Below are 12,810 nucleotides of genomic sequence, written 5' to 3' on the forward strand. Positions count from 1 at the left end.
CTGGCACTCAGTAACAATTCTGTCTGTCCCTGAGTAACAATTCTCTGGCACTCAGTAACAATTCTGTCTGTCCCTGAGTATGAATTCTGTGGCCCTGAGTAACAATTCTGTCTCTGTGCGAGTAACAATTCTGTGTCTGTGCAAGTAACAATTTTGTGTCTGTGAGAGTAACAATTCTCTGGCACTCAGTAACAATTCTGTCTGTCCCTGAGTAACAATTCTATGGCACTCAGTAACAATTCTGTCTTCCCTGAGTAACAATTCTCTGGCACTCAGTAACAATTCTGTCTGTCCCTGAGTATGAATTCTGTGGCCCTGAGTAACAATTCTGTCTCTGTGCGAGTAACAATTCTGTGTCTGTGCAAGTAACAATTTTGTGTCTGTGAGAGTAACAATTCTCTGGCACTCAGTAACAATTCTGTCTGTCCCTGAGTAACAATTCTCTGGCACTCAGTAACAATTCTGTCTGTCCCTGAGTATGAATTCTGTGGCCCTGAGTAACAATTCTGTCTCTGTGCGAGTAACAATTCTGTGTCTGTGCAAGTAACAATTTTGTGTCTGTGAGAGTAACAATTCTCTGGCACTCAGTAACAATTCTGTCTGTCCCTGAGTAACAATTCTATGGCACTCAGTAACAATTCTGTCTTCCCTGAGTAACAATTCTCTGGCACTCAGTAACAATTCTGTCTGTCCCTGAGTATGAATTCTGTGGCCCTGAGTAACAATTCTGTCTCTGTGCGAGTAACAATTCTGTGTCTGTGCAAGTAACAATTTTGTGTCTGTGAGAGTAACAATTCTCTGGCACTCAGTAACAATTCTGTCTGTCCCTGAGTAACAATTCTCTGGCACTCAGTAACAATTCTGTCTGTCCCTGAGTATGAATTCTGTGGCCCTGAGTAACAATTGTGTGTCTGTGCAAGTAACAATTCTGTGTCTGTGCAAGTAACAATTTTGTGTCTGTGAGAGTAACAATTCTCTGGCACTCAGTAACAATTCTGTCTGTCCCTGAGTAACAATTCTCTGGCACTCAGTAACAATTCTGTCTGTCCGAGTATGAATTCTGTGGCCCTGAGTAACAATTCTGTCTCTGTGCGAGTAACAATTCTGTGTCTGTGCAAGTAACAATTTTGTGTCTGTGAGAGTAACAATTCTCTGGCACTCAGTAACAATTCTGTCTGTCCCTGAGTAACAATTCTCTGGCACTCAGTAACAATTCTGTCTGTCCCTGAGTAACAATTCTCTGGCACTCAGTAACAATTCTGTCTGTCCCTGAGTATGAATTCTGTGGCCCTGAGTAACAATTGTGTGTCTGTGCAAGTAACAATTCTGTGTCTGTGCAAGTAACAATTTTGTGTCTGTGAGAGTAACAATTCTCTGGCACTCAGTAACAATTCTGTCTGTCCCTGAGTAACAATTCTCTGGCACTCAGTAACAATTCTGTCTGTCCCTGAGTATGAATTCTGTGGCCCTGAGTAACAATTCTGTCTCTGTGCGAGTAACAATTCTGTGTCTGTGCAAGTAACAATTTTGTGTCTGTGAGAGTAACAATTCTCTGGCACTCAGTAACAATTCTGTCTGTCCCTGAGTAACAATTCTCTGGCACTCAGTAACAATTCTGTCTGTCCCTGAGTAACAATTCTCTGGCACTCAGTAACAATTCTGTCTGTCCCTGAGTAACAATTCTCTGGCACTCAGTAACAATTGTGTGTCTGTGCAAGTAACAATTCTGTGTCTGTGCAAGTAACAATTTTGTGTCTGTGAGAGTAACAATTCTCTGGCACTCAGTAACAATTCTGTCTGTCCCTGAGTAACAATTCTCTGGCACTCAGTAACAATTCTGTCTGTCCCTGAGTATGAATTCTGTGGCCCTGAGTAACAATTCTGTCTCTGTGCGAGTAACAATTCTGTGTCTGTGCAAGTAACAATTTTGTGTCTGTGAGAGTAACAATTCTCTGGCACTCAGTAACAATTCTGTCTGTCCCTGAGTAACAATTCTATGGCACTCAGTAACAATTCTGTCTTCCCTGAGTAACAATTCTCTGGCACTCAGTAACAATTCTGTCTGTCCCTGAGTATGAATTCTGTGGCCCTGAGTAACAATTCTGTCTCTGTGCGAGTAACAATTCTGTGTCTGTGCAAGTAACAATTTTGTGTCTGTGAGAGTAACAATTCTCTGGCACTCAGTAACAATTCTGTCTGTCCCTGAGTAACAATTCTCTGGCACTCAGTAACAATTCTGTCTGTCCCTGAGTATGAATTCTGTGGCCCTGAGTAACAATTGTGTGTCTGTGCAAGTAACAATTCTGTGTCTGTGCAAGTAACAATTTTGTGTCTGTGAGAGTAACAATTCTCTGGCACTCAGTAACAATTCTGTCTGTCCCTGAGTAACAATTCTCTGGCACTCAGTAACAATTCTGTCTGTCCCTGAGTAACAATTCTGTCTGTCCCTGAGTATGAATTCTGTGGCCCTGAGTAACAATTGTGTGTCTGTGCAAGTAACAATTCTGTGTCTGTGCAAGTAACAATTTTGTGTCTGTGAGAGTAACAATTCTCTGGCACTCAGTAACAATTCTGTCTGTCCCTGAGTAACAATTCTCTGGCACTCAGTAACAATTCTGTCTGTCCCTGAGTATGAATTCTGTGGCCCTGAGTAACAATTCTGTCTCTGTGCGAGTAACAATTCTGTGTCTGTGCAAGTAACAATTTTGTGTCTGTGAGAGTAACAATTCTCTGGCACTCAGTAACAATTCTGTCTGTCCCTGAGTAAGAATTCTCTGGCACTCAGTAACAATTCTGTCTGTCCCTGAGTAACAATTCTCTGGCACTCAGTAACAATTCTGTCTGTCCCTGAGTAACAATTCTGTCTGTCCCTGAGTATGAATTCTGTGGCCCTGAGTAAGAATTCTCTGGCACTCAGTAACAATTCTGTCTGTCCCTGAGTATGAATTCTGTGGCCCTGAGTAACAATTGTGTGTCTGTGCAAGTAACAATTCTGTGTCTGTGCAAGTAACAATTTTGTGTCTGTGAGAGTAACAATTCTCTGGCACTCAGTAACAATTCTGTCTGTCCCTGAGTAACAATTCTCTGGCACTCAGTAACAATTCTGTCTGTCCCTGAGTAACAATTCTCTGGCACTCAGTAACAATTCTGTCTGTCCCTGAGTAACAATTCTGTCTGTCCCTGAGAATGAATTCTGTGGCCCTGAGTAAGAATTCTCTGGCACTCAGTAACAATTCTGTCTGTCCCTGAGTAACAATTCTCTGGCACTCAGTAACAATTCTGTCTGTCCCTGAGTAAAAATTCTGTGGCCCTAATAACGTTTCTGTGGCCCTAAGTAACAATTCTCTGGCACTGAGTAACAATTCTGTCTGTCCCTGAGTATGAATTCTGTGGCCCTAACTAGCGTTTCTTTGTCCCTAAATAACGATTCTGTGGCCCTCATTAACAAGTCTGTGTCCCTGAGTAATGGTTCTCTGTCCCTAAGTAACTTCTCTCTGTCCCCAATTCTCGTTTCTGTGGCCCTAACTCTGTCCCTGTCCCTAGTACAGAGCGGTCTGCCTCTGTTCAATGACTGCAGGCAAATGAAGATTTCCAAAATGGCCGCTATATATACCTCGACCATTACACAGTGCTGGCTGGCTGGCTGCTGATTGGCTGATGCGATCACATGTCGTTGAGGAATGCATTATGGGGCAGCGCGCCTTGTCTGCGCGCCTTCCCCGACATCCCCGCTCCGTCGCCGCACATGTCAGCCGCCATTTTCGGAAAAATTTCGATTCGCGCGTCCGAATTAGGCTGTTTTTCGGATTCGGCACGAATCGAAATTTTTCCGAAATTCGACTCGAATTCCACTTCGGATACTTCGATTCGCTCATCTCTACTCAGCATCATACGCTGGTTTCATTCCTGCGGGAGGGAGAATGAGGAGATACATGAAGCCTTCTTAATACAGTGAGCCGGTGCTTGGCTCTTGTATGCACGATACTACCCCTTCCCCCCACTCAGGTGATGGTATATGAGTTTAAGAGAAATACCTCAATGCAGAAATTTGGAGCAAAATGGAGAACTGTGCCTCTCCCTGTGGGCATGATTGTGACACCTTCCAACTGCTATGGAGCCCAGCAGCACTAGAAGACCACCACTGCCTGGCTATATAATAATGAATAAAGGTCGCAATAGCTCTTGGCAAATACATTTGAATAAACTGAATATATACACTTTCGGAATCCCTTGTAAATTTGCTAAAAAAAACTAATAGGATTGTGCATTGCTTAGACATATCAGGGGTGGAGAGGGAAGAACAAGGTCCCCCAGCATGCATAATTACTCCTCTTCACTTAGATGTAAACGTTGAGTCTCTTACATTTTGCAGATTCATTCCTGGTGCACCATACAAAAACTGGAATGCATTTCCGAAACTGACCACAACTACGTAAAGCCAACATGATCACTACACTATTTATTTATTTCAGGTACTTATATAGCGCTGTCCATTTACACAGCACTTTACATATATATATTGTACATTCACATCAGTCCCTAACCCTCAAGGGGTGTACAATCTAAGGTCCCTAACTCACATTCATACATATACTAGGGCCAATTTAGACAGGATCCAATTAACCTACCAGCATGTCTTTGGAGTGTGGGAGGAAACCGGAGTACCCGGAGGAAATCCACGCAAGCACAGGGAGAACGTGCAAACTCCAGGCAGGAGGTGCCGTGGCTGGGATCTGAACCAATGACCCTTGTACTGCCAGGCAGAAGTGCTAACCATTTAGCCACTGTGCTGCCCACTATTTCAAATATGTTGCAATTACAGTATATCTCAAAGCTCTGTATTTTTCTCTGGGAGCTGTTTTTTTTTATCATCTGTCCATATAGTTGCTACATAATAAAGGATGTGTTAATTTAATTTTTTTGTCTTTATTTTTATAAACTTCCATTGTCTCAATTTTCATTTCTCTATAATTGTTCTTACACAGTATAATACTGTTCTATTTTTTTTTCCGCAATCCATGAAAATATATATTCTTAGGTTCGCTTGCTCTCTGTGCATCAATCACTCATAACAGACAAGCTGTTAAACTATCATTGAATGTAATTATGTTTTTGTTCTGCGTCATACAGCTGAGGATCCAGAAAATGCCTTGACACTTGCAATGAAAAGGATATTACAGCCTGTCTTCCAAGTCTTCTTTGTCGGTACGAAGCCATCAAGATCCTATTGATAAAAGCCAAAATTAGATTTCAGCCTCAGTCATGTGTTATCCTAACTTCAGAACAGAGAGCACATCTTAAAAGAATTTGAGATTTCACATGCTTTTGGATAGGGGTGTTATAGCATGTGGTTAGACTATATAGAAAATCTTTTTAAACCACTTAGATCTAAATTAGATAAAAAACAGAATTCTACTGCTAAGAGGCGGCAGTAACCAACAATGCAGCATATAAATTGCTTTTATAGCCAATTTAAAGTTGTTCGTGATCTGTCATATACATTATCTTAGACCATAATTCTCTGACAAAAGCTGCTGATGCCTAAATATATAATTTAAAATAATAAGCCAAGACAGATAATGCTAAGACCTCTTCTTCTGGTGCTGTGTACAAGTGGGCTGAAGCATGGCTGATCCTTCTTTGGGTCTGTACTGCTATTCGTGGCCCCAGAAGGATGTTCTTTCCCATCCCCAATCCTACTTTGAGAAACAGGTTACCTTTATGTGTTGAACTTCTTCTTTGGATTTCATTTTTCATATATCACTACAAAAAAATCTACTAAGGGATCATGGATATCATTATCAGCATTATGATATCCTCAAAGCTATCAACACCTGGACAGAATCCTTGTCCTTGCTTATACTCTGGAGCCTCTGTACAGTATTCCTAAGCTTCATTGGGCTTTCAATACTTGGACATAGGCTGTACACAGGATGATGTCTTCTGGCACACTGACCTATGAAAGTCGGTGCTCCATGTGACTGTGCGGGCAGCCTTGTGCTGCCAATTGTTGGTGTGTTACAAAATTAGTCTAAAAATGTTTTGATACCACCTCGTATTACACATAGACAGCAAATCCATTTCTTGATGTATGTCTATTTTATTTAAAATGCATATTTAAAAAGAAAAAAAAATAAAATTTCAGTCGTTTTGGGGCATGTAAACACCTAATAACTGATTAAGTAATACCTAATAACTCATACTATATTTTTGAGCCAGCATTTTTGTATTGTTACAGGTTATCTGGACATGAATACATTGCTATATGTGTGGGACCAGTACATTCTTGGACTGGATGAGCCAAGTTATAACTGCCTGCCAGCTTTTGGCTTGGCCTTTCTACTGCTTCTTCAAGGTCATCTCATTGGATGCAGTTCTGTAAGTACTACCAGCTCACTGCAGGATTCCATAATTTGGATGACACTGTGTTCTGTTATAGTAGAATAGTGGTATATTTACTGAAACTACAAACAAAAAGCTGTCAATAAAACAAAGATCAGTGGTTACTAACCAGTGGCGTAAACGTTGAGCACATTGGCAATCATTTCTGCCCTGCCAAAACATGGTCCTCAGATTGAATTTGTAGGCAGGGGTTAATTTGTTGCCCCTTTAAAGTGATCCTAAAGGCTAGACATTCCCTGCATTAAAGTAAAAAAAGGTCACACTAGCTTTGCCGCCCCCTCACCTCCTGTTATACTTACCTGAGTCCTATCTCGATCCAGCGCTGTGCTCATCTACTGGTCTCGCTCGCTCTCCTCACAGGCTCAGAGACAGCAGTTCAGCCATTGGCTAATGCTGCTGTCAATCAAATCATGTGAGGAGGGAGTTAGGCCACACTCTGTGCGTGTTAATGGATGCACAGAGCCCGGCTTAGAAACAAGCCCACAGATGTGCCACCATAGGAAGGGACTTCCTATGAGGAACCAGGAGCACCAGTGGGGGACCCTAGAAGAGAAGGTTCCAGGTTGTTCTGTGCAATACTATTGCACAGAGCAGGTAAGTATAACATGTTAATTTTTTTTTTTTTCAATACACTTTACCACCACTTTAAGGAAGGATTCTTCTTTAAATCCTTCCAGGAAGATGATTTCATATTCTTCATGGCAAGATCTTATATAAGCTTGGAGTGGAGCTTAGCTGAGAGAGTTTGGGCCAGCCAATGGAATAAGAAAATAAAATTCTTTCTTTGCTACCCCAGGGATGGGCATCCCCTACTGCTTGGCACTGGAGGTATACTATCACATAGAGAAAAATCTTTATGGCTGGATAAAGATAAATTCCTTTATTGAATTGTGACTTTGATCTACCTCAATAAAATCGAGTTATTCCAAGTGTATGGCTGTTCCAAGTGTATGGAGTGGAACCTGAGTATCTTTAAGGCTGTAAAGTGAGATAGCTAAAGCTAAAGCTAGGCTGTGCAACTTATGAAGAAGGCACATTGAGAGATAGGATCATAGTGCAAACCTGGCTGGGCTTGGGATGGTGATGATGTGTCCCCAGCCAGAAGAGGAATCATTGCTACAGGTAACCAGTGTTGGTGTTTGGGTGTTTTGGGCACTCCATACCTCAGACACACTATACATGTACATGTGCTGCAGGAGTGAAGTTCTGCATGGCTGTGAGTATTACCAGTTTGTTAGGCCTGAGTCAGTCCTGTACTAGGCAGTTCCTTATAAAAAGGTGTAGAGGCACCTCGGTCATGGCAGGAACTGCCTACATTTGGCTGCTGGGTGCTTTTTTTACACACTTCAAAGGCATGATGGTTGATTGGCTGCTGTCTATATTCCCCCTAAGATGTGCATGTACTGTATGTATGTGAGGTAAAGACTTGGCTGGTAAGTTTGTAGGTGGGTGCAGCAGCAATAATACACAATTAGTTCAGGTGCAAATAATGGAACTTGTATTAAAGTAAAGGCAAAACAGTTCACAACAAGCCAGGTGGAAGGAGGCCCACACTCAAGGATACCAACAGCAGAGCAGATTTCAGCTGAACTGACAGCATCTGTATGGAGGGGCGGAATGCAGCCTGGCTGGTCTGATCCGAAAGGGGAAGGTATACAAGAGAGCCTTTTGCTTTCCCTACTCATCTGGAACCTATCCTAACCAAAAATACTGTCCCTGACAGACGGGTGGCTTATCCCTACACTACCCAAACACTGAAAGCGTGCCAAACCCAGGAGCCAGGGTCTTAAATAGACTCTGCCACACGTAAGATGGCTACCAGAATAACTTGGGCAGCCAGTATCCAACCAGATTGCTGTCTCATTGACTCAGGAAGCCATAGAACCATGTTACTTTTGCCTTCCACTTCCTCTGCACTGACGCTGCAGAACCACCTGCAGTGGAGAAGATAGATTTAACCTACCTACAAGGTCCATGAAAGCAGGGACTGATATGAATGTACAGTATGTAAATGGCCATAATAAATGAATAATTCCTCTTGCCGTCCTCTGAGATATGAGATCACTTCTCAAGGACTGTGACAGACTGATTTTGCTGTTTCAGTTCAGCTCACATAAGCATGGCTTCTCCATATGTTCATGAAGCATCCACAAGACAGAATAAATAAAACAGGCCAGGCTCAGTCCTTCAGAGCTGTGTCTGGACCTCGTATGGCATTAAAAATCTCATGGATGACCCAGCCAAAACTGTTCAATACCTTTGGACGGAGTTGTTCTTTAAATATAGATTGTCATTCGTAATGTATTGAACAAAAACTAATCATGTATCTACTGTGACTTCTCAGTTTTAGAGAAGCTTTGTTCCTGTAGTACTCTTTGTGGTACTTTGAAATTAAATTTGGGGACAAATAGTTGATATGTATATACAGTACAGAAGTAATAATGGTATAAAATGTTTTTCTTCAGGACAGAAGAAAATTTAATTATATACCTGCATAAGTACCCATACTGCAGTAGCTTTACAATAACAAAAACGAGAGAACATTTCAGATGATTATGATCATTGTGTATACCTGCATTCTGTAGTAATGCATTATATGGGTTTCCCTAACATGTCATTTAATCATTTAGAATACTTTTGTTCTGTATTCCAGAACAGTGAAATAGAAGCAGCACTAAAGGCCAGTGGACCAGCCCTGTCTGTCCAAGATTTTCAGATTCTGATACATAAACATTTTTACCAGGATCTCTTCAATGCACTGAACAAAGGAGGGAACAGCCAATTTCCAGTACATGATCCAACACAAGGTACACAGCCAGAGAATAAATTCAGAATTCATGCTATGCACATATCAAAATGGGTTTTTTAAATTAAATATCTAAGGCCTACTAAACTTTTAGTGTGTATGAAAAGTAGAGACATTAAAAATGCAAACAAAAAAAACCTGTAAAAATGTAGATTTAAATAATAGCTTTACTGGCAAAAGGTTTAGTTTGCTATATATATATATATATATATATATATAATTATTTTTTTTTAGGTGGAGGTGGCCTGGTGGGCTATATCAGCCCCTGGCTTCTATTTATTGTGCACATACAGTATATTTTAAAGTATATGTGAGCCCTCACAGTGTAAAATAACCCATTCAGTTTAAAATAGAAATTAAATCCAAGCACATCTGTATATAGTTATAAAAGAAAATATAAATACCTCGTTTTCTTTTTTTATTAGTGATCACATACCCTTTATTCTCAGCTGCATAAGGAGCTCAGATCTTCCCAGTGAATGGGTGTGCAGGGAGGAAGGGATGTGTGTCTGCTTCAAGTGTATGTAAATCCTCACCTTGTAAAACAACCCATTTAGTTTAAAATGGAAATAAAAAGGAAAACAATTTGTGTATAGAAATAAAAAACATTATAAATAGTTTTCCCCCCCTTTTTTTAATATGTGATCACATACCCTCTGTTCTCAGCTGTATAAGAACCTTAGAGAGCTGGTGGAGGAGAAGCAGCAGCACACTGGCCTTCCCAATGAATTGCTGTGCAGGTGGGGGGGAGGAACATGTCAGCAGAAGTCTGATCATTGGAGGAGAGTAGGCTGAGTTTCCAGCACAGCCAGAAAACTGACCACTCTGTGTTTTCATGCCTAGTATTGTCAGTTTTTATTAGGAAAGCAGAGGGACTGTTAGGAACACCAGGGATTCTACACAAAAGGAGCAATACAAAAAGATCAGGATACTTTTTCATACAAGTACATGGTACAGCAGGCACAGACCAGGAACATGAAATGTTGGGGTAACAAATTTTTTGAATACTTTGAAAGCAATGTCTCCTTCTATAATTACAAAAAATAATATAGAATAATTTGTATTCTTCTCTGTCTCTCTTTATGGACATCTTTCACTTCTTGTGCTGTCTAAAACCCAACACACAGGAAGTTAAGGGACCTCACCTCATCAAGACCATGGACAGCAAAACGCATTTGATAGTCCTCGCCTTCCCTACTTTGGCTGGTTGAGCCTTCCCTACTTTGGCTGGAGTTGAGCTATAAAGTAAAATTAGATGAGCGCCAGTACAAGTTATAAAGTGTATACAGCTAGGATAACCACCAACAGCAAATACCGATTACATACTGTATACATCTAACATAAATACCAAAAGAAAATACGGGTTATATACTGCATACAGCTAGGATAACCACCAGAAGCTAATATGGGTTATATACAGTTAAAAGCAAACATTTGTAATTCTGAAATTCTGCATAATATTTTTTTTTAGCTACTTCACAGTGGACCTATATTTCAAAAGTGACAGCACCTTTAAGGACAAGGCCACAAGATCGTAGAAAAGCGAGGTAAATTTAATTTTCTGCAGCCAAGTGTCTGACGCTAATTACATTTTATCTACACAATGAAATGCCTCCATTAAAGTGTTCAGGATAAAAACAGAAAAAGCTATAAGGAATGTTTTCTGAAAATAAAATAATCTTAGCCTTGTTATCAGTATACATAAAACGAAGCCAGACAAAAGACATGAAGGTTGAACAATAAGTCAGCCTATTAGTCATCTAAATGTCATTGCTGTTGACTTTGTGTCTCTCACTATTTGTGAAATTGCAGAGAAGAACGGGAATTACTGAGAAGACAAGCTGCAGAGAAGGAACATATAGATGAACAGAGAAGACGTCAGCATGAAGAAGTGCAAAGAAGGTGAAAAACATTTTTATAATAAAAAGTAAATCAAAAGAGCTAATGACAGAAAGATACTCTGAGAATTATTACATTTGAATTAAATCAACAGAATGATTACGAGGGAAGGTAAAGTTATTTCTAATGTAGCACCCTCTAGAATAGTGTAGTGTATTGCAGGTTAAACCATTGTGTAGGACTCATGGTAACTGTGTGAGTCTGTGATTGAGGTCGGGTTATTGAAAGTCAGCTGGATGACTTAACAGGCTGTAGCTTTATCGCGCTCCTCCTAACTCTGGAGGATCATAGAACCTTCCATAAGTCGGTAAGCAGGAAGGGGTAGATACCTAATCTGCATGTTTATGGAAATCCGGCCAATCCCAGGTTTGGAGGCTCTGGTAGAGTGGTGGACTGGCCCATAAATATGGGAGAGTCAGGCTGACAGAGGAGTCGGGTGGAAGATGGAGTGCTGAGGAGACTGTCGGTGCTTGGGAGAGGTCCCCTAGGTCTGGGGGGGGGAATACCCCCAGGCGGGGCTCAGACTGGCTTGGGAGGATACATTCAGCAGTGTAGGGTGAATAGGATTGAGACCTGGAGCAGCAGTGAGCAAAGAGAACAGAGTGAGTACAGCAGCATTCTCTGAGATCTACAAGGAGAAAGACTGCCACACATAGAAAGCTTTCTAAGTACAGTGCTGGGCTCAATCTTTTATCCTTGTCCCAGGAGATCTTCCGAGAAGCCAGGAGGGCTGGCAATGTTTGCAGGCCATGGAGCTAGGAGCAGCTGAACAGGGGGAGAGAAGATATCTCTGCATGTAGTTACAAGAAGCTAAGCTGATTTTTGAGGGGCTGCTTGTTCCTCGCACATGAAGGGCTGTTGCTACTAATCCACAACGACTGTTGACTTTCAAGAAAAGAACAGTCCAAGATCTGTCTTTGCAAATAGGAAGGAAGCTGTCCCCCCTTCATTGATTCATGCCAACTGGGCATCCCATAATCCCTATTTCCCTATCCTAGTTAATTCCCCTAATAAAATAACAAAACCAAGCCCACGGACAGGTCACTGTCTCTTGGATGCAAGTTTGAGTGAGAAATACCTGTTGCTTGGCTGTGCAGAGAGAGCTTAGGGGTACCCACAATACAGTAGCTCTCATGAGGGTAGCGCTACAGGCAAAGCCTTCACTGCTCCTTAAAGCAAACATTCGCTTTGCCCTTTCAAGACAAACAAAAAAAAAACATGTACTTTAATCCCCACGCTTCTCCAGGAACATATACTCACCTTTCTTTCTCTCCACTGTTGGCCCAATCAGTACCAGTAACTGAAGGCCACTGTGATTGGCCTTTTACCTCATCATGTGATCAGCTATGTCCGTAGGACACAGCGATCATGGAGATTGCCGGATTCATGCTGTCGGGGTCGCGCAGGAGGGCGTGTTCTGGGAGGACATCATATGACGCCCTTCCAGAACTGGTCAACTGCACTGTAGCCGTCATTCGGCTATAGCACAGTTAGCAAGTGGTTAAAGCAGTGTTTCTCAAGTAATGAGTCGTGACCCAAAAGTGGGTTGTGACCAGAGGTGAACTGGGCCATGGAACAAGTGCCCCCCAGGCCTCCCTAATGCTCCTTCCATCACCCCAGACTTTGAGACACTTATCAAGAGCAAGAAGCATCCCCAGTTTTCCCATTAGTTCTAATTAATTTCATATGTTTCAATTACCATT

The 12,810-nt window shown here is 41.5% G+C and overlaps 1 protein-coding gene across 1 annotated transcript in view; it reads left to right on the forward strand.

Moving 5' to 3' along the window:
• The window catches only part of LOC149449199 (uncharacterized), a 109,335-nt gene that overhangs the window by 66,946 nt on the left and 29,579 nt on the right, over nucleotides 1-12,810 (forward strand). The window contains exons 9-13 of the mRNA XM_089693692.1: nucleotides 5,131-5,205; nucleotides 6,239-6,378; nucleotides 9,056-9,209; nucleotides 10,680-10,755; nucleotides 11,021-11,110. Coding sequence (XP_089549818.1) covers nucleotides 5,131-5,205; nucleotides 6,239-6,378; nucleotides 9,056-9,209; nucleotides 10,680-10,755; nucleotides 11,021-11,110 — 535 coding nt within the window. The remainder of the gene's footprint in view (nucleotides 1-5,130; nucleotides 5,206-6,238; nucleotides 6,379-9,055; nucleotides 9,210-10,679; nucleotides 10,756-11,020; nucleotides 11,111-12,810) is intronic.

Source organism: Staurois parvus, unplaced genomic scaffold, assembly GCF_062004578.1.
Source record: "Staurois parvus isolate SC_StPar_1 unplaced genomic scaffold, SC_StPar_1.0 ptg000635l, whole genome shotgun sequence".
NCBI classification, from domain to species: Eukaryota; Metazoa; Chordata; class Amphibia; order Anura; family Ranidae; genus Staurois; species Staurois parvus.